Consider the following 20979-nt stretch of genomic DNA (forward strand, 5'->3'; position numbering starts at 1 on the left):
CCGGTTCACAGTGAGGCGAATCCGACTTCGAGGGGCGACCTGTGAAGTTGCGGTGCACAGCGTGCACAGCGACTTCGGCACGACTTGCAGGGACTTCACATAATGGAAGTCTATGTAAGTCGCTCCCAGGTCGCCCCAAAGTAGTACAGGACCCTTTTTCTAAGTCGGAGCGACTTGTGTCGCTCCTATTAGAACGGGTCCTGTACTACTCAATGGCGAGCGACCGACCGCGACTTGTCAGGCTCTCTTAGGTATGCTAATAATAAGACATTTTAATAACAACTGTATCAGGGTTGTACAGAGAAAAATACAAAGATAAAAGCAAAACCACAAACTGGAATTTGTTGCCTTCAGAAATGCCTTTTACAAGTTATAGCTGAACGGAGTGTAAATTGTAGTAGAACAATATCCCCTGCTGGTCTTTCTAGTGAACTACAACAATACTATTTTTCACAATTGTTACGACGAATCCAGTGTATGCCAAGTTATAAAGTTGGCATGCCTTTACCAAAATTGAAAAATACATTTTAGATGGAGTGCTTCTTTAAGCTCACCCTACTAGGATACAGATGGTTGTAAAGTATGAATAAACTTGAGGCGACCACAACGTTTTTAAAACTGACAGTGCAGGGAAAATATGGTAGAAATACTCAAAGAAAGGAATACATGTGTGTTCTCAAAGGTTGAAATCTTTCATCTGATTTATTACTGCACTATCCTGATGCAGCAGAGATAAACCAGTACTGTGTATTTTCAGCTTATGTAAAAGTTGCACTGAATAGTGCACATTTATTTGAGAACGAGAAAGAATGGTCTGACCATGTTTTTATACTTTTTTTCTCTAACAAGCAGTTCATTTCATATTTGTAATTGAATAGTGCAAATGGGGGTTTGCAAAAAAGGCCCGTCAGTTGTCTAACTGGCAGAGAAGCCTGCCCTGGATTGAGGTGTCAAAGAATAAAGCAGGCCATAGACGTTTCGAATTTCGTACGATTTATCGTGCGATAAACGCAAGCAGCACTCGTGTACATCATCGAGTGTACCATCAATGTGATCCGAAAATTGTACGACCAAACACTAGTTTCTTCTGCCAGTATAGGAAGTGATGCAATGTTGTCTTGACCTTTTAAGCACACCTCCACTGGGCACTCCCCCTACAGTTAAAAATCGGGTCGTGGCATTTGCGAACAGAACAACCATTCGTCACAGCCTCTCAGCAGAGTTTGCTGTAACCTATAATATTTGATGTATTACGTTTTTTCTGACGAACACTCGTTCGTGTTGTTATTCTTTTTATTTTCCTTCCAGATCGATCTTTTCTGAATCATGCGCAGTTGTGTGCTGTTCTGTGGAATCGCACGACTCAACCACTAATGATACGAAATTTGGACAATTTTCTCAGAAAAACACAACATGTTGGATATGTGAATTTTTGCTGTCGTACGAAAATCGCATGTTGCACATACCACACTAACGATACGAAAATCGTTCGAATTCACTGGCAAATACGATTTTCGGACGAAATTCGAAACGTCTATGGCCTGCTTAAGTGGGAGTCGTCAGTTCTGTATAAACATAACATTTCTTTATTTCACCCAATAATAATAATTATTGGGTGAAAAAAAAGTGTATGTTTATAGAAAACAGACAACTCCCACCTATTCTTTGACAACTCACTCCAGGCGCCCCTGCCAATCAGACAAGTCACAGGTGTTATTTACAAACTTCCATAGAATTTGATTTCTTACACCCGCCAGTGAATCCTTCTGAGGACTGAGGGAAACCCCTGAGGCATTGAGAGCGACCACGTGGAGACAGATTTTTTTCACCCTTTCACTGTGAAGGTTGCGTGTTTACCACCCTGTCGGGTGACCACAGGCTCAGCAGTTGTAAGTCAATTGGGTTGATTTACAAAAACTGCAGATTGCAAAATCAGGTGCAGCTGTGCATGGTAGCCAATCAACTTCTAACTTCAGTTTGTCCAATTAAGCTTTGACAAAAAAAACCTGGAAGCTGATTGGTTTCTATGCAGAGCTGCGCCAGATTTTTCACTCTCCAGCTATCGTAAATCAACCCCATTATATACTGTATCTCTTTACTTCCCACTGTGGAACCACTTTTCTAGTCTTATACTTTCTTTTAGGCATCATTCATAACCATTATCTTTACAATTTACTACACTAAAAGGACTCTCTTGCCTCTCTGTTTTCTTTTCCTTTGGGCACTCCGAGTCATGCCAGGCCAGCTTATTAGGACCATATCCTTCGAACCCCGTTTGACCACCACACCTTACACATGATTACGTATTTGGTAATCTACTTCAATTAAAGTAGAACACATTCTAAAAACTTTTTTTTTTTTGTAACTTTAGGGCCCATTCACACTATCGCAGTGCGTTAACGCTCATCATTAAGACCAGCTAGGTCATGTGTTAACGCTCTATGCGTTAGGGCAGATGATTCAAAATGAACACACCAAAAATGTTGCATGCAATGTTTTTTGCCAGCACACAATAAGTGACTCCTATTTTAGTGACGACAGTCAAAGGTTGGGATTAGCCCTAATTTTAAAGTGTTACTGGACCCAGGTCCCTGCATTCACTATATCTGGTCTCCCACAGTACACAGAACATGGAAATGCAATTATTTTAGTAAATATAAACTGCTAAATACCTTTTCTCATCAGCAGTATATAGCAGTCTTGTGACGTCTATCAGTGTGTACAGTCAAGCACTGGTTAAAGCTTGTAGGAGGAGTTTTCATTCTTCTTGACTGTCCTATGAGGCTGCATGACCCCTGACCCTCTGTCTGGACAGTGCTAATTGACCATGTGCTAATTACATGCACCCTCCCAAAAAAAAAACTCTCTGGCAATACACACCAAACTGAGCATGTGCAGAGTGCCCCTAAGGGGTCTGTACTATCAGCAGATGGATTAGGGGCAGTAAGTGAAGGTGGTGATCAGAGAAGACAGGATCAAACAGGCTTTTTACACAATGCAGAGGATCAACCCCTTAGATTCCCCAGTGAGTATAATATATATGCTTTACTGCACATACAGACTGATTTTACTGTTGTGGGTTTAGTAACACTTTGAGAGTCGGTTCACACTAAGGCGACACGACTCTGCACGACTTCGGGGGCGACTTGTGCATTACCATGCACCACGACTTCGGAGCGACTTGCATGGACTTCACATAATGGAAGTCTATGCAAGTCGCTCCGAGGTCGCCCCGAAGTAGTACAGGACCCTTTTTTGCTCCTATTAGAACGGGTCCTGTAGCGGTCAATGGACCGTGAGGGAGCGCGACTTGTCAGGTTGACAAGTCGCCTGACAAGTCGCGGCAGTGTGGACCGGCTCTAAGATGACTTCCTCTTACTTTCTGTCTCAGGAAACATGACAGGAGTCACTCATGGGTGGAGATCCTCTATATTGCTAAGGGGCAATAATAAAATATTGGATTTAATTTTTGTCCTGATGACAGTAGTGAGGGTGGATCTCCGTGATTGAGGGTCGAACCTTTTCAAGGTCTGTTTAAAACTATAAGTATCAGTACAGCAGTCTTAACATATTGTTTAAAGCAATGTCCTATTGACCTCTCTTGTACTTACTCTCCAAACACTGGGTTCAGCTGTTTGGGTATGTATCTCTCCTTGCTGTCCATCGCCTGTTCACCAACTTTCACTATTATGTAAGGATCTGCTTTTCCATTAGGGTCAGCTGGAGCTAAGTTTGTTGCCTATGATAAAAACAAACAAAGAAAATATTACATTTCTTGCCTATATCTCTTTACAATTATAGCAGCCACCAGAGACATAAAAATGAAAGCAAAACTCCACCCAAAACAGATTTCTATAGCTTGAGTGTATTGGGGTAAGGTTCATTACCTTTGGTCTTTCCTGATTTCTTGGATTCAGTCACAGAGATTTGCCATTAGCTGGTCTCTAGAGCTGTTAGATTTTGCAAGTAGCAGTCTTATTGGTTTTAGTACCTTGTTAAGTGTGAATCACACTTTAACCACCAATGGTCCCCCAGCTATCACCTATCTCTTGCATGTTTACATGTATTATTACCCAGGGCTGGTGCAAGGATTTCGGATTTTTGTCTAAGCAGGCTAAGGTGCATTTCGCTGACCCCCAGTAACGTTTAGAAAAGCAAATAAAATATTTCTTAAAATTAAAAATCTTGAACAAGATTCTACCAGTGTATTGCCAGTTCAAGTCACATGATGCCTCATACTCAGAAGTGCTGGGTGTTTTTTTGTACTGAATGGTCCAAACCCCGTCAATTTTTTGGGGCTTTTCTTATCTGTTATCTATATTCAGTTGCAGAGATTTTCCTTTATTTCCTGTCCCACAAACACAACAGAAAGTAACAATCTTTCTTAAAGTGGTAGTAAAGGCTTTTTTTATTTTTTTAGGGCTTGTCTGTAGGTACCCCCCCCCCCAAAAAAAAAAAAAAATATAAAGGACAACATTTTATAGTTCTGGATAGAATAAAAAGAAAGGGGTGCTGCTATAGCCCCCCTTTCTTTATGGGATGGTGGCAGGGGAATAAAAAATCTAAGAGTTATCAATAGGTTTTCCCTTTAGGTGGCCAGGGTCAGTGAACTTTTGACCTGAGTCAGGCTGAGGTAGATAACAGGAGTATTATTTTTAATGTATAATTTTTCCCGCCTGCTTTTCAGGGCTATCACTGGGCAGATTTAGAGTGTGGAGCTCCGCTCCCGCCCAAATATTCCCGCTCCTGGTCAGTATTTCCAGCTCAAGCTGGTTCCAGAGAGGGGCTATTTAAGAAGCGACCGCGGGACTCCGGGTCACTTCGTTCCTGTCAGGACCTCAGATCTCTTCAGCGTTCCCCTCCCCCCCCTCCCCTTTTTATTGTCGCGGCCTAGTTATTATTATTGGCTAATGCTGTCGCCTTAGTCGGGATACTTTGGTGGACGAATGTTATTTATTGGTGAAGTCTATGTGATGTTGGATAATGTGGAAAAAAAGTTCTAGTGATGTTTTGTCAACCTGAGCCGTCTGGCTAGGTTGTTGTTGATGTAAGTCTACTCTGAAATGTAAACACAGTTTTAAATTATTTATTTATGTAAAGTCAATGGGCTGTGGCTTGATCTTTTTGTCCCTCAGCGGTCCTTTCTCCCCAAGCCTAATGTCAACCCTCAACAGACAGGCCTCCAGTCCTTTAAGAAAGGCTTATGTTTCAATTTCAATGAAACACAATGTAGATGGCCCGGATCATGCAAGTTTAAGCATGAATGCGCATTTTGCGCCGGGCCACATCCCGTGTTCAAATGTTTTAAAAGGATGGCAGCACAACAGTCAGGTGTTCAAAAAAGCCAACTCCCCAGTGAAGCTGCCAGAAATGCTCCCCTGGCTCCTCCGCTATCCAGACCGGGAGAAAGCGGACCTCTTAATTGAGGGATTTACATTCGGTTTTGTGCTGCCTTCCTTTAAGGGCAATGGCTGTGTCATCCATAGAAACCTAAAATCAGTTCTGGGCCTGCAAAGCATTGTGGCCGAAAAGATTGCTGCTGAATTAAAAGAGGGCAGATTTGCAGGTCCTTTTACCGAGCCTCCTTTCTTGGATTTTAGGGTCTCTCCATTAGGCATAGTCCAGAAAAAAGAGCCGAATTCCTACAGATTGATCCACCACCTATCTTATCCCAAAGACGAATCCCTCAACGACGAAATTAGTGGTGAATTAGCTTCGGTTCAATATGCTACTTTCGAAGATGCCCTGGAGAGACTCCGTTTTGCAGGAAGGGGGGCTCTTTTGGCAAAGGCGGATATCAAATCCGCATTTCGTCTGTTACCCATTCATCCCAGCAGTTTCAATTCTTTGGGTTTCCATTTTTTAAACCAGTTTTATTTTGACAAGTGCCTCCCAATGGGTTGCTCATTATCTTGCTTTTATTTTGAAAGTTTCTCCACTTTTCTAGAATGGGTGGTTAGTCAGATTTCAGGGTCTCACCTTTTAGTACACTATTTAGATGATTTTCTTTTTATAGGCCCTCCTTCCTCTGACACTTGTGAAATCTTATTAAACACCTTTGTAAAAGTTTGTGAACAATTTGGGGTCCCTTTAGCCCTCGAGAAAACTTTTCCCCCATGCAACTGCATAGTGTTTTTAGGTATCACTATAGATGCGGCCCGGATGGAGTTTAGGCTACCGGAAGATAAGATTGAAAAGCTTCGCGGATCTCTTTTACAGACGATCAGAAGAAAAAAGGTTTGTCTGAAAGAGCTACAATCCCTATTGGGGTTGTTAGCCTTTGCATCCAGGGTGATACCGGTAGGTAAGATATTTTCCAGACGTATTTATGCAGCGATCTCGGGCCTAAAATCTCCCTCTTCTCACGTGAGGGTTTCAAGTGAGATGAGGGAAGATCTTCTAGTGTGGATACAATTTTTGTTATTTTTCAATGGGGCTACGGTTTGGCAGGAACCTTTTATCGTAGACAGAGATTTTTTGCTCTTTACGGATTCGGCGGGGTCTAAGGGTTTCGCCGCCATTTGGCGTAACCATTGGTGCGCGGCACCTTGGTGCGCCAAATGGAAAAATCTTGGTCTTATACGCAACATTGTCTTGCTAGAATTGTTCCCGATTATAGTGGCCCTGGAATTATGGGGCCATCATTATCGGAACAAAAGGATTATGGTACGGACGGACAACAAGGGCGTTTTATACGCAATAAATTGCTTGTCCTCAAAATCTCCGCCCGTTACCATAATGCTGAGGTATCTGGTTGCAAAGTGTCTAGAATTCAACATCTGGTTAAAAGCATCTTTTGTGCCGGGAAAAGATAATATTTTGGCAGACTGTTTATCCCGTTTTCAGATGGGTCGATTCTTTCAGCTACTGCCAACGGCAGATTTAACTGGACACTCCTGCCCGGGGCACCTGTGGGACCTGATCTAGCCAGTGTCATGGAAAATATTGAACTATCTCTAGCCCCGTCAACACTCGCTGGATATCGATCAGCTTGGTTGCTGTGGCTACAGCATCTTCAGTCAGCTAGTGTACCATCGGACGATTTTTCAGAATCTTTGCTGTTATCCTTTTTGAACTCTCTATTTTTGGACAAATTCTCTTGGTCACATATCCACAAAATTCTTGCAGGGATATCATTTTTTCAAAAACTTCATAACAGGCCAGCGTGCCTTTCCTATTTTTCGGTAAGGCAGGCTATGAAGGGTTACAAAAAACTTCACTTCAAAACTGACGATAGGAAGCCTATTTCTTTAGAATTGCTGGGTGATCTATGCACAACTTTAATTAAGGTTTGCTTTTCTGAATACGAGGCAAAATTATTTAGGGCGGCGTTTGTAGTTATGTTTTTCGCCGCACTCAGGATCTCGGAATTGATTCCTGATCGGATATTGGGTTTTCCGGGCCTGCGCATTCAGGATGTTTCATTTCATTCAGCTAGCGTCGGTATTTTTTTGGCGCATTCCAAGACCGACCAAATGGGTTCGGGAAAGCAAATTATTCTTTATGAGTTCAGGAATTCTGCGATTTGTCCTGTCTCTCTGTTAAAAGAATACGTTTCGATAAGACCGCACATTAGCGACGTTTTATTTATCCATTTTTCAGGAAAACCTCTCTCTCGTTTTCAATTTTCGGCAGTATTGCGTATGTGTTTGCAGCAGCTGAATTTAGGCGGGGAAAAAATAACCTCTCACTCGTTTCGCATCGGGGCTGCTACTGAGGCGGTTAGGCTGGGTTTAGGGGTGGAAACGGTAAAAAGAATTGGTAGGTGGTCTTCAGATTGCTACAAATCTTACGTACGCCCTAATGCTTATATTTGATTTCAGGGACCAAGCTCTCGGTCTGGATCATGGGCCATTCATATGTTCACTGGGCCCAGCAGCGGGCGAAGAATCGGGTCTACACCGAGAACTTAGGTTTGGACAGGAACAAGTTTCAAGTGGTTTGGTTTGGTAAGCGTGGCATGGTATGGGCGGAGCTTGTTACTGAATTTTTAAGGCTTACTAATTCAGCCCCCCCCCCCGATATTTTGGTGATACACCTAGGGGGAAATGACATCGGGAGGTTTAAAACTTTAGATTTACTATTTTCCATTCGTGATGATTTGGTTTTTATTCAATCACTATTCCCCAAGCTTCGTCTAGTTTTCTCTGAAGTGATTCCGCGTTTGATCTCTTTCCGCTTTTACGGTTTTAAGCCGATAGAGAGGATGAGGAAACGTTTCTATTAGGTGGTTTGGGAATCATATCTTTTAGGCACGTCGAGTTGGAGGGGGGTTTGTTGGGTCTTTATCGGAAGGATGGTGTCCATCTTTCCGATATTGGCCTAGATATCCTGAATAATAATTTAGGTACGTGTATTGAAATGGCCGCGCGCTGGGATGGTGGGGACAGGCGGAAATTTTCCCCCTGTCTGGTGGATAATGTGGAAAAAAAGTTCTAGTGATGTTTTGTCAACCTGAGCCGTCTGGCTAGGTTGTTGTTGATGTAAGTCTACTCTGAAATGTAAACACAGTTTTAAATTATTTATTTATGTAAAGTCAATAATAAAACAGCCGCGGCCTTTTTTAAATGCAAGCCAACTGGTGTGGTCTATTTATTTAAAAAAAAAAAAAAAAAATGGTATAGTGTTTTACATGTTTATGTATGTCTATATAGTTAAATTATAAAGTTGGTTTAAAAAATTATTCAGGATAAAACATCCTGCCTACCATTCCCATAGGGGATGCTTAAGACCCCCTGTCAATTTTTGGGTTCCATTGGGAAGATTTCTCCTCCTCTAATACAGACACATCCAAAAGTACAAGAAATTCTTTGCAAAGTGAGGTAAAATCCTCTTGTAATTGTCACCAGAAAAAATGTCCCCATTGAAAAATTCCCCTATATTCCTGTTTCAATGATAACTCAAAATTTTGGACTTTCTCTCATTTTTGGTCCCAGTGCAACTGTCACCAAGACAAATATGTAGGTCAAATCGTCCCCACATGAGACACTGACAGGGGGTCTAACCCTTCCCCACTCTATCCAAATAAAAAAAATTGCTCTACATGCACAACAAGGTAAACCTGTTGATTTGTCCTGTATGGTTCACTTTAAGCAAGAAAATTAGGAGCAGTGTGGTCAATCTTTACCTTATATACTGTATATGTAAAGTCCACCAGCTCTTATGGTTCTAACTGATGATGACTATACTTTTTGTCCTGTTAAGTTGAATATGCACTGAAGGCTTACTCCATTCTAGCCAAATGCTAATTTTTTGAGTGTGTTTTTGCACCCTTATATTACACTCCAACCGTTTTTTGTTTTATAGTATGTTATTAGGTTTTTATTAGTTTTTCCATTTTATTACTACTTGAAATGAGGGTTATTAGCTCTGATGTACAATTTTCATTGTACGACATGTAAATTGCTTGATGAATATTGTAACCCTTTATGCTATCAATAAACCTTTTTCTTGATTAAAAAAAAAAAGTTCACCAGTTAATGCGAGTCACTAACCTTGACAATGTAAATGCGGACAAGTACTTTCACTGGCCGGTTTCTGGGGACGCCTCTCATTATTTGGTACTCATCAGTGGCTTCCTTGGAAGGGTAGATATAGAAAGAGCCCTACAGAGCATAATTATAGGAAGGAAATCAGTGTGGGTTCTCTTATCTGAAGAATGGTACATTGCAGCTCACACATCACTAAACATACCTTGTATTTTCCCATAAAATTATCGTCATCGTTAGCATCCTCATCATCCATTGCCTTGCCCTTGTACAGAGGAAACACATACAGCCAATCTTCAAAGCCGTCAAACTCATTTTCCAGTTCTCCTTTGTATACCTGCAAAGTATTGCTGATAATTTAAAGAGGTTGTATACATTTTATTGTTTAGATACACAAGAGATCTGCTTCATATAAATACTATTATTAATGTGTTAAAGTTCGATTCCAGGAATTAGACAAAATCCTTGCAGTTGGACCCCCCACACGGAAAGGGTTAACTGCTCATTAGTAGTGTTGAGCGAACACGGACTGTACCGGATAATTGGATTTTTGTTACCCGGACACGGACCCGAAAACTTTACTGTATGTTCGGGTTTAAAATCCGTGTTCGGTAATTTTATTTCCTGATTTGTATGTAATGGCGCGCTTTTAATGGCGGGCTTTCAACAGCCAATCAACAAGCGTTTAACTGGTGTGCGCCATCACAGCCATGCCTACTAATGTATTAGGAGCTGTGATTGACCAGCTGAAGCATGTGACCCAGGTCTTTATAAGCTCGAGAGACACAGCGCGGTGCGTCAGTTTGCTGTAGTGTAGGGAGAGAGCACACATCATAACGGTGCTGGCTGCTGCTGATTAGGGACAGACAGGGAAAAACAACATTGTGCTGAAAAGAATGCAGGGACAGGTCGGAGTGTAGGCAGGGAAAGATATTTGAGCATTTTAGGGACAGGCTGGAGAGATTAGGCAGGGAGAGATTAGGAGACACAGGACAGAACAATCGTCCGTTAGTGATCTACATCGATTTTGCTGTGTGGGGGGTGGTGCAGTGAACGATCTTTTTGCCCTCACTTGAGCCCACTGAGGAGGAGGGAGAAACAAATATATTTTTATCAGTCTGTTGTGTGCAGCGTTCAGCTATATTTTACTACAGATTGCTGTTCTAATCTGCTATTTAAAAATTACAAATTTACACTTGCCATGCTCTTAACTACATTTTCCTGCCATTTGCAGCACTCTAGCCCTTCCATTGGTTTTTTAGAGCCATTTTAGTGCCTGAAAGTTCGGGTCCCCATTGACTTCAATGGGGTTCCGTGTCCGGGTAAAGTTCGAACCCGCCGAACACGGACATCCAGGTGTCCGCTCAACTCTACTCATTAGGTCTAGGGGTGCAGAAATAAGGAGCAATACTTCCTGGTTTCTTGCTCGTGTAGGCTCCCTCCATCTTGCGACCACTCCCGCAAAGCTTCCTCTCTAAAGGCTCTCCTGTCCATGGTCACATGCCTGCGTCTCTCATGTATAATGCAGGGTTAACAGCCCTGCATTTTATGTGAAGATGACAAGGGATGGCTCACAGCACTGAGCACCAGAGGAAGAAGATGGCAGTACCAGAGTACCATATTGAATACAATGTAATATGGACCAGCGAGCATGTAAAAAAAGCTCACATACAGAAATATTTAGGAAGAACTGAACTCTGAAAGCTTTGCCCATAAAAAGGCAGGCTGAATGTAGGGATGAGCTAAGGTTTGGACTGACCTCAGTCTGGCCTGAACCTGTGGGAAACTATCACATGATATCAGGCCACTGGCCCAATCAGCGGTGGGCATGGAATACTCTGTCCAGCAGCTGTGCATAACAAGAGGACAGGCGCATCATCAACCTAATCTGGCCACAGTTTGGCCTGAACATACCTGGTTCCGTTGTTGCAGCAGGGTGGGGGCATCACCTTCCCCACCCCATCCCATTCCCCTGGCCTCTTCCACCCTTTTACTTGTAGCTATTGAGTAGTGGTGGGGCACTTCCGGAGGTTATTTGCCAAAACTACTGTTGAGACTGTACATTGTAAGTATGATATGCATGTCAGCCTGTACTTCATGTACCTGTAATCAATGGGATTTGTACCTTGTTTGTAAAATTATATGTATCCATAGACTATTAAACCCTACTCTTACCCTGCAGAAGTAATCTTTAGTTATTCTGAAATGCGTTGGGGTTTCTTCTGCGAACACCTTTCATTGTTTGGCCATATACTCCATAAGGTCAGTCTGATGCTCCAGTGTTATGAGTTTTAGGGTATCTTGTTGCTATAATGTACATGGTCTAAAGAAGTGTTTTTAAACATGGTCTTGCCATTGTGACCATTTGGATCACTTTTTGTTTGTAAATAAAGTTTTGCACATTTTATCTTATTATACACACATATTACTTCATTTTCTGCCTTAAAAATCCCAGTGGGGTTTGATTGATGTTCTGCATATACATGTAGGAATGCGGTAGGCAGCTAAGCTATTGCTATACACAGCACCCAGCCATCATCTTGATCACTTTTGAGTTCAGGTCCACTTCAAAATATGGGCTCTTTTGATGTATTTCTATTATGTACTAAGAATAAGGAGTCCCATCCTTGCACAGCTCCCTGCGTTTGCTTGAACTCTACAGGGCCTTTTTATAAAAAATCTTTTAAAAGAAGTGGATTTGTGGGCTGCCATTGTTGACCATCTTTTCTTAAAAAACGATAGTACTATGACTATCATGCTAATCTAGTGACTTTAGGTCTTTCAATGTGGGACCTGGAGTATTCACATAAGGATCCTAAGTATAAGGTACATGTTGTTAATATGGTCAGGTCGGGAGTGGTGGTGGTTAGGGGCAGAAGTGGCCCTCCGGGTGTCTCATGGGACCAAGGTGTTCGGCTGGGCTGTTGGAGTCCTCACCTAGAAACATGAAAGAATTTAAAGGCCTTACGACGTAAGTTCTCACAATCAGTTATGGGTCCATATTACTATAGACCAGGGGATGGTATAGCAGACAGTTTCCAAACCAGCATCTGTACACTTGTTAACAGACAGCTTAGACCTCATGGGTTGTAGAGCTGATATAGACTGAAATAGGAAGCCTCTGGACAGCCCTGTAATTTTGTAGGTACCTAGCGGGCTGACGTTTTCATTGGACATCTAGAGACCTGCTTACATGCTTATTCCTGGACGGTGATGCAGTAAGTACTGAATCATTAGTATTGAGACAGCCAGAAAACAGAAAAGGCTGCCTTCATTTTTCACTAATGACAGGTGTTATTTAAAGTCGGTTATAACACCAAGGAAAATTTATTTTCCAGTTTTCCTTTCATAAAAATAATAGATGAACTTAGAACCAACATCCTGAAATTATGTGAAATAAACACATAAATTGGAAAAAGTGATAGGTTTATTAGAGTTGAATTAACAGTAAAAAATAAAACTCTGCTGAAAAGCAGAGAAAATAAATGGCTTCAGCTTTTCAGATTTTTTATTTTTTTTATAAAGGGAAAGCATCCCTTTCCTTTGCAACCATTTTCTTTTCCAAAGCTTAAAAAAACCTCTGCCAAATATATACATTTTTCAGCTAAAACCGGAACTATACTTACATCTTTTCCAGTGATGTGACATGTACAAGCTCCCTCACCAACACTTGATCTGCTTCCAGGTTCGGGATCTTCGGTCATCTTGATTGGCCTCACAAGAATAACATAGCTCCCGTACATGCGCAGGACATTTATTATGGCAGATGACAAAATTGTACACTGAGCTCTGCATGTGTGCGGCTCAGTGTACATTGTAAAGAAGATTGCAAACAGGCAGGTAAGAATCCTTTCTTACAGTAGAGACATAGTATGTCTCTGCAATACAAAACCTGTGTGTTTGCACATTTTAAATATTCCATTTAAACTTTTATTTTAAATACAACCAATGAACAAAAACTCTGTTCCAGTCTATCTCCAGAGACCCAGTTATTCTCCTTTTGGGTGCCACCATTTTGCAAACATGGCAAACATGTCAAAAACAAATGTGACAAACATCTTGTTCTGCAGCAAAGGTGACTAAACTTTCCCAAATTCTTGTATACGTGATGTTTGTTGAGGCTCTTCTAGCCTTTAATAGTGTAATAATCCCTGTGAAAGTCTCTGTGACCGTAATCTGGCTGATTCAAGAGTAAAGCCGCTAGTTGCAGCCTCCCTGCATTGGATGGGTCCACTAACCCTGTTTCAATAGGTCTCTCTTCTGGGGCAGAGATATTGGTGGGGTTGCCACAATCTGTAACAACAACAAGAACCGCGGTCTTTGTGGCCAGAAGGGTAGTATGAGGATGACATGGGTTCCTTCCTTCGCAATCTTCAATAACAATTTTAAACGGCGGAAAAATGTATACTAGTGGAAACATCCATGGAACCGAGAATGCATCTTGCGCTATTGCTTTGCTTTCTCTGAACCTTGTCACAAATTTCGGCAGCTGTGCATTCTCTGATATTAGATCCATGGAAGGTGTCCCTCATTCTAAGAATATCAGCTCCAGGTTGCCCCAGTTGACTGCCCAATCGCCGTTGCTGGGGAAATTCGGACTCAGCTGATCCGCAAGATAATTCTGTCTGCCTGGGATGTAGGCCGCTGTCAAGGCTTCCAGATGTGACTCAGCCCAGACGAAAAGTCTGGTCATCAATTGTAGTAAAGGCAGGCACTTGGTTCCCCCGTCGGACTATATAGGAGACCGCTGTCTGGTTGTCTAAATGTAGCTTGACTTGGGCCCCATGAATCAGGTCTTTGAAGGCACACAAGGCCCAGAAAGCCACCTGCAATTCCAAAAGATTGGAATGTCTTGCCTCTGCTACATGCCATCTGCCCTGGACCTTCATGCCGAGGCAGTGAGCCCCTCAGCCCTGTAGACTGGCATCCAAAGTTATCACGATCCAATCTCTGAGGGGCTTGCCCTGAGACAGGGTACCCGGCAAACTTCACCATGACAGGTTTTGGCGGACTCAAGCTGGTACTCGGATCTTCTGATCTAGGGATGCGCCGTCCCACTGGCACAAAAAGGATATCTGGAAAGCCCTTGCGTGAAAACTTCGCCCATGGCACTGCAGGCGTTGCTGGTGTAAACATCCCCAGGAGTGTCATGCAGTCTCTTACTGACAGTACAGTAGATCTTGTCACGCTGTGGAAGCAGGCTATCAGCTTGACCACTTTGCGCTCAGGCAGGAAGATCCGTCCTCCTTGCATGTGGAATATCAGGCCCAGGTACTCCATCCTTTGGGATGGTATTAGATGGCTCTTTTGAGCAATCTTTACAAGGTGGCAGCAAAGAGCAACTGCAGATCAGAAGGGAAGCAGAAGAAAATGCCAGCAGCTAAAAAAAGACACAGAGCCGGCCGGCGCTGCATGGAGGATAATGCAGCCTCACTCCACTAACCTGCACAGTGGGCTGTTCTCCTTGTGGTGTTCAGCGCCGCCATAGCAGCTTCCAGTTTTTATCCAGGGCGGATGCTAGCCAATTGTCCCTCCCCCTTCGTGACGTCAGCGCCAGCCAACAGAAAGGCAGAGGAGAGCCCTAGCACTAAGGGCATCCAGTTTCATTAGAGGATTTACCTCTATCTCCCTGGACCTTCCAAAACCCCAGGAGAGACTGAACCTGGGTGGGGGGCTCTCTTTCCATCTTTATTCTTCCGGTGGCCTGGAGACCAAAAAAGAAGAGCAAAGGGGGATGGGAGGGACTGTCTTTTATAGGCTAGGGTAAAGGTGGTCCTGAGGGTTGCATAGAAGGAGCATACCCCTGGTGTGCTCATGTGGGGCTGGCCAGGAATAAAAGCTTTTCAGATATGTTATATTATATGTTATATACAGTATCTCACAAAAGTGAGTACACCCCTCACAATTTTGTAAATATTTTATTATATCTTTTCATGTGACAACACTAAAGAAATTACACTTTGCTACAATGTAAAGTAGTGAGTGGACAGCTTGTATAACAGTGTAAATTTGCTGTCCCCTCAAAATAACTCAACACACAGCCATTAATGTCTAAACTGCTGTCAACAAAAGTGAGTACACAACTAATTGAAAATGTCCAAATTGGGCCCAATTAGCCATTTTCCCTCCCCGGGGTGATGTGACTCATTGGTGTTACAAGGTCTCAGGTGTGAATGGGGAGAAGGTGTGTTAAATTTGGTGTTATCCCTCTCACTCTCTCATACTGGTCACTTTTAGTTCAACATGGCATCTCATGGCAAAGAACTCTCTGAGGATCTGAAAAAAATAATCATTGCTCTACATAAAGATGGCCTAGGTTATAAGAAGATTGACAAGACCCTGAAACTGAGCTGTAGTGGCCAAGACTATACAGCGGCTTAAAAGGACAGGTTCAACTCAGAACAGGCTTCTTCATTGTCGACCAAAGAAGTTGAGTGCACGTGCTCAGCGTCATATCCAGAGGTTGTCTTTGGGAAATAGACATATGAGTCCTGCCTGCATTGCTGCAGAGGTTGAAGGGGTGGGGGGGTGGGGGGGGTCAGCCTGTCAGTGCTCAGACCATATGCCAAATTGGTCTGCATGGTTGTCATCCCAGAAGGAAGCCTCTTCTAAAGATGATGCACAAGAAAGCCCGCAAACAGTTTGCTGAGGACAAGCAGACTAAGGACATGGATTACTGGAACCATGTTCTGTGGTCTGACGAGACCAAGATAAACGTATTTGGTTCAGATGGTGTCAAACGTGTGTGGCGGCAACCAGGTGAGGAGTACAAAGACAAGTGTGTCTTGCCTACCGTCAAGCATGGTGGTGGGAGTGTCATGGTCTGGGGCTGCATGAGTGCTGCCGGCACTGGGGAGCTACAGTTCATTGAGGGAGCCATGAATGCCAACATGTACTGTGACATACTGAAGCAGAGCATGATCCCCTCTTTTCAGAGACTGGGTCACAGGGCAGTATTCCAACATGATAACGACCCCAAACACATTCCAAGAGGACCACTGCCTGCCTGAGGGTAAAGGTGATGGACTGGCCAAGCATGTCTCCAGACCTAAACCCAATTGAGCATCTGTGGGGCATTCTCAAACGGAAGGTGGAGGAGCGCAAGGTCTCTAACATCCACCAGCTCCTGATGTCATCATGGAGGAGTGGAAGAGGACTCCAGTGGCAATCTGTGAAGCTCTGCTGAACTCCATGCCTAAGAGGGTTAAGGCAGTGCTGGAAAATAATGGTGGCCACACAAAATATTGACACTTTGGGTCCCATTTGTATGTTTTAACTTAGGGGTGTACTCACTTTTGTTGCCAGCGGTTTAAATATTAATGGCTGTGTGTTGACTTATTTTGAGGGGACAGCAAATTTACACTGTTATACAAGCTGTACACTTACTACTTTACATTGTAGCAAAGTGTCATTTCTTCAGTGTTGTCACATGAAAAGGTATAATAAAATATTTACAAAAATGTGAGGGGTGTACTCACTTTTGCGAGGTACTGTGTTTTGCAACACCTACAGAAATAATTATTACAGTAATAAATATTATAGTAAACCATATCAGAAATAAGACACAAACATACCTTCACTGTGGAAATGGGTTTCCTTTTTATTTTCACAACCTCTACCTCAAAATATTCCACCTCCTCTGCAGCATCTAAGGCATTGATATTGACTGCCTCTGTAATACAAACACTGGAAGCTATAATACAGAGATATAGTATGACTTTTGTACATACAGTTGGGCATCCATCCACATTTGTAATGTAAGCCCCACTGGCATCTGCTTGCAGCCTGCAGGGATATGGCCTGATTCAGAGCTGTACGTATCTCATCTTATGTTATATGCTGGGATTAGCCTGGATCTTTAGGACAGTCTGAAATGTACCCTTTAACCCACCGTGTGTCATTCTAACCAATCACAGGATGATAATCAGTCATATAATTGATCACTTGGGAACTGACTGTTCAACAAAGCAAATAAAATCTATATTGGTAATATTCAAAAGAATTTTCCCCAAGAATTGAATGTTGCAATCAAATCGATTTTTTATTGATCATACTGCTTGCTTAGTGTAAACTGTTTCTGGATGATGTGCTTGTATCAAAGCACAGTGTTTTTCAGTTTTCTGCCTATGCAGCATAGATTTCTTAAAAAAATGTAAATTTCTTGAAGAATCCCCTCCCCCAGACCCTTCTGCAGCATGTAACTTGACCTAGGTAGGAGGTTCTAAAGAAAGGGATTTTTTCACCCCCGAAATGTTTCTTTTCCTCTTCCTCTTGTAGGAGGTTCTAAAGAAAGGGAGTTTTTCACCCCCGAAATGTTGCTTTTCCTCTTCCTCTTGTAGGAGGTTCTAAAGAAAGGGAGTTTTTCACCCCCGAAATGTTGCTTTTCCTCCTCCTCTTGTAGGAGGTTCTAAAGAAAGGGAGTTTTTCACCCCCGAAATGTTGCTTTTCCTCCTCTTGTAGGAGTTTCTTGAGAAAGGGGATTTTTACATCCCCAAAATGTTAGTTTTTCCTCCTACTGTCTCTTTTCACCAGGGTCTGGCTCAGTTTTCCTTTTCATTACTCTATTCTGGGTACTGAATTCCTGTATGTATTGCTAAACATAGGCTCTTATACCTTTTAAGTGTAGCTCATTGTACCCATATGCATGTTTTTTGCTGTGATTCAACAGTAGAGTGAATATCTTTGTTATATCACGCTTGATGTTAGATGACATACTTGGTTATCTGTACCTGCTGTAAAATTGTATGTATATGCCTAATATAAACATATTCCTAAAGCAGTTTGGCTATTTGGTGTGCTTACTCTATACATAAAAACTATTTGTTTTTAAATGGGCCCTGAATGCACGTTAAACACGTCAAAAACACGCATTAACGCAATAGGTGCTTTGGTTCACATTACTGTCATGGTTAGTATTTTTAGCCTTACTTTTGTGTCTATGGGCCAGGAAATAAAGGAAATGACACTCGACAGGATACAGACAACTAAAAAATGACTTTAAATTGCTTTAAAAGTCATTTTTTTTATTTTTTTTATTTTGGTGTGAGAATGTGGTTAATAATAAAAGTGGCCACAACATTTGACAAAAAAGACCATGTAAGAAAAACAATGAACAGTTTTGTTAGTATAGTTTGAGAACAAACTAGCAATGCTGGTCTAGGAATGCAGATTAACCACTTGCCGACCAGTCACGTTGACTGTACTGCGGCAAAGTGGCTCGTTCCCGTCCAGCGACGTAGACCTACGTCGCTGGACTCCTCCCCTTGTGGGCGGTGCGCGCGCCGCCGGAGGCTCGCTCCCGCTGTATTCAGTCACAGCGGGAGTCGGGCCAGGGGAGGAGCGGCGGGGAATCGAGTCTGGAGATCCGCCCGCTTGTGTAAACAAAGCAGGCGGATCTCCTAAGTGACAGACAGGGTCAGATTGCAGGGTTCAGCATAGCTGAACCTGCGATCTGTCCCTGTGTCACTCAGTCACCTCCCCCCACACACGTTAGTAAGCACCAGGCATACATTAACCCCTCCCTCTCCAATAAAATTAACCCCTTCCCTGCCAGTGTCATTTTTACAGTAACAGTGCATATGTATAGCACTGATTACTGTAGTAATGTCACTGGTACCCCCAAAAGTGTCAAAAATGTCAGTCAAGGGTCTGATCTGTCCGCCGCAATGTTGCAGTCCCGCAAAAAAAAAAATCGCAGATCGCCGCCATTACTCGTTAAAAAAAAAACACCAAAAATGACAGAAATCTTTCCCTTAGTTAGTAAACGCAATAACTTTTGCGCAAAAACCAATCAAAATACGCTTATTGTGATTTTTTTTACCAAACATAGGTAGCAGAAAACAAATTGGCCAAAAATTAAAAAAAATTTAGATTTTTACATTTTTTTTTGGGGGGGGGGGGGGGGGGGGATTTCATATAACAAAAAATGTGAAAAATATTGTTATTTTTTCAAAATTTACGCTCTTTTTTTGTTTATAGCGCAAAAAGTAAAAAAGTAAAAAAGTAAAAATCAAATACCGCCAAAAGAATGCTCTGTTTGTGGGAAAAAAGGACGTAAATTTTGTTTGGGTACAGTGTCGCACTGTGCAATTGTCAGTTAAAGTTGCACAGTGCCGAATCGCAAAAATTGGCCTGGACGTAAGACAGCAAAATCCTCCGGTGGTAAAATAGTTAATAAACGCTTGAATGGATGGCCTTCGGGCTAATAAGTAACAAGTTAAAGAAAGGGAAGGAGGCCTCAATTATTAGATTAGGAGGTATAATTTAGTTTAAACGGAATGTGGAGTGTCACGGGGGGGGGGGGGTGGGGGGCATTGGTAAGAGTCTGAGTTGATACCATTGAATATACTGAAAACATGACTCTCTAGATTTTTGGGTATCTACGGGTAAGGTATGGATGAAGGATTCCCAAACATCGAAGAACTTTTTAGACCTGCAGTTCCTTATGAAAAAAATGTAGGATAATTTTTCTATAAACAGAGAGATAGTGCAGGGTTCTGGGTAAATCTACTGATGTAGAATGGCTTTCCACACCACAAGGGATACGATGAGGAACTTTTAGAGCAGCAAGAAATGGAGCTTAGACCCATAAGTTAGTAGCGATATGGGGATATAGAAGAATGATGGAAAAGTCGAAGCATAATTTTTTCAGTACATTTTGGCTTTGATTGTGCCCCAGATACATGTAGAAGTTTTAAGAAGTTGTCAACCGAAAGCTGGGGGAAGCTTCTGCTCCATTTTATAAGACCAGTTTCATAAATGTACTTTAAACATTTGCAAGGAGGGCTGGGGCTCTCTCCCTGGTTGCCTGGGCTTTGTAATGACCTTGAACCACTTTATTCTTATATAATGGAGTAGGAAAAGGTCTGGGAGATGTATCAACTTGCAGTTGGTAACCTATGTCCACCCAGTTCTGCAATATTAGTTTTAGTTGGATAAAAATGCATACATTTTCAAAGACCAGCATTTAAGAGGCAAACGTCATATTAGAGATCAAAATGAAGTTGGGGATTTGGGGAATCATTTTTTATGTATTGACACTGCTGTGTTGGGTATTTAGAAGTGCAATTAAATGTGCTATTCCAGCAGAACAAAGCTTATTAGCAAAGGAGCTGGCATAAGTCCACAAATAATCTCACATCACCCTTGTGGGTAATTGCTGGAGCTGCCAGGCTACCAGTAAAGATTTACACTCTTCTGTAAATAAAATGACTAAAATAATACTGAAAATAAGTCTTGCCTGCTTCATTTTCTGCTTCTTCGTCGTCTTCAGCAGTGTCCATCTATAACAAAAATTAATAAAAGAGATAAAGCAGCCATAATGGATTCAACAAACTAGTTAAACTAACTCCTTCATTAGCACATGGCCCAGTGATGATGGTGCTTTGCCAGGAACTATGGCCATCTGTTGCCTACCCAAGGTTCATCTCAGTAGCTTTGTGCAGTATGCAATACTGTTGGAGCACACATTTCAATGCATAATTACTTTGAA

The 20979-nt window shown here is 42.2% G+C and overlaps 1 protein-coding gene across 1 annotated transcript in view; it reads right to left on the reverse strand.

Moving 5' to 3' along the window:
• The window catches only part of LOC309567011 (fer-1-like protein 4), a 243812-nt gene that overhangs the window by 46955 nt on the left and 175878 nt on the right, over nt 1-20979 (reverse strand). Inside the window, exons 32-36 of the mRNA XM_082272328.1 lie at nt 20728-20770; nt 17063-17160; nt 9694-9825; nt 9495-9605; nt 3612-3739 (exon numbers count right to left, since the gene is read on the reverse strand). Of these exons, the coding sequence (XP_082128454.1) occupies nt 3612-3739; nt 9495-9605; nt 9694-9825; nt 17063-17160; nt 20728-20770 (512 nt within the window). The remainder of the gene's footprint in view (nt 1-3611; nt 3740-9494; nt 9606-9693; nt 9826-17062; nt 17161-20727; nt 20771-20979) is intronic.

Source organism: Pelophylax lessonae (assembly GCF_965119305.1).
Source record: "Pelophylax lessonae genome assembly, chromosome: 11".
Classification (NCBI taxonomy): domain Eukaryota; kingdom Metazoa; phylum Chordata; class Amphibia; order Anura; family Ranidae; genus Pelophylax; species Pelophylax lessonae.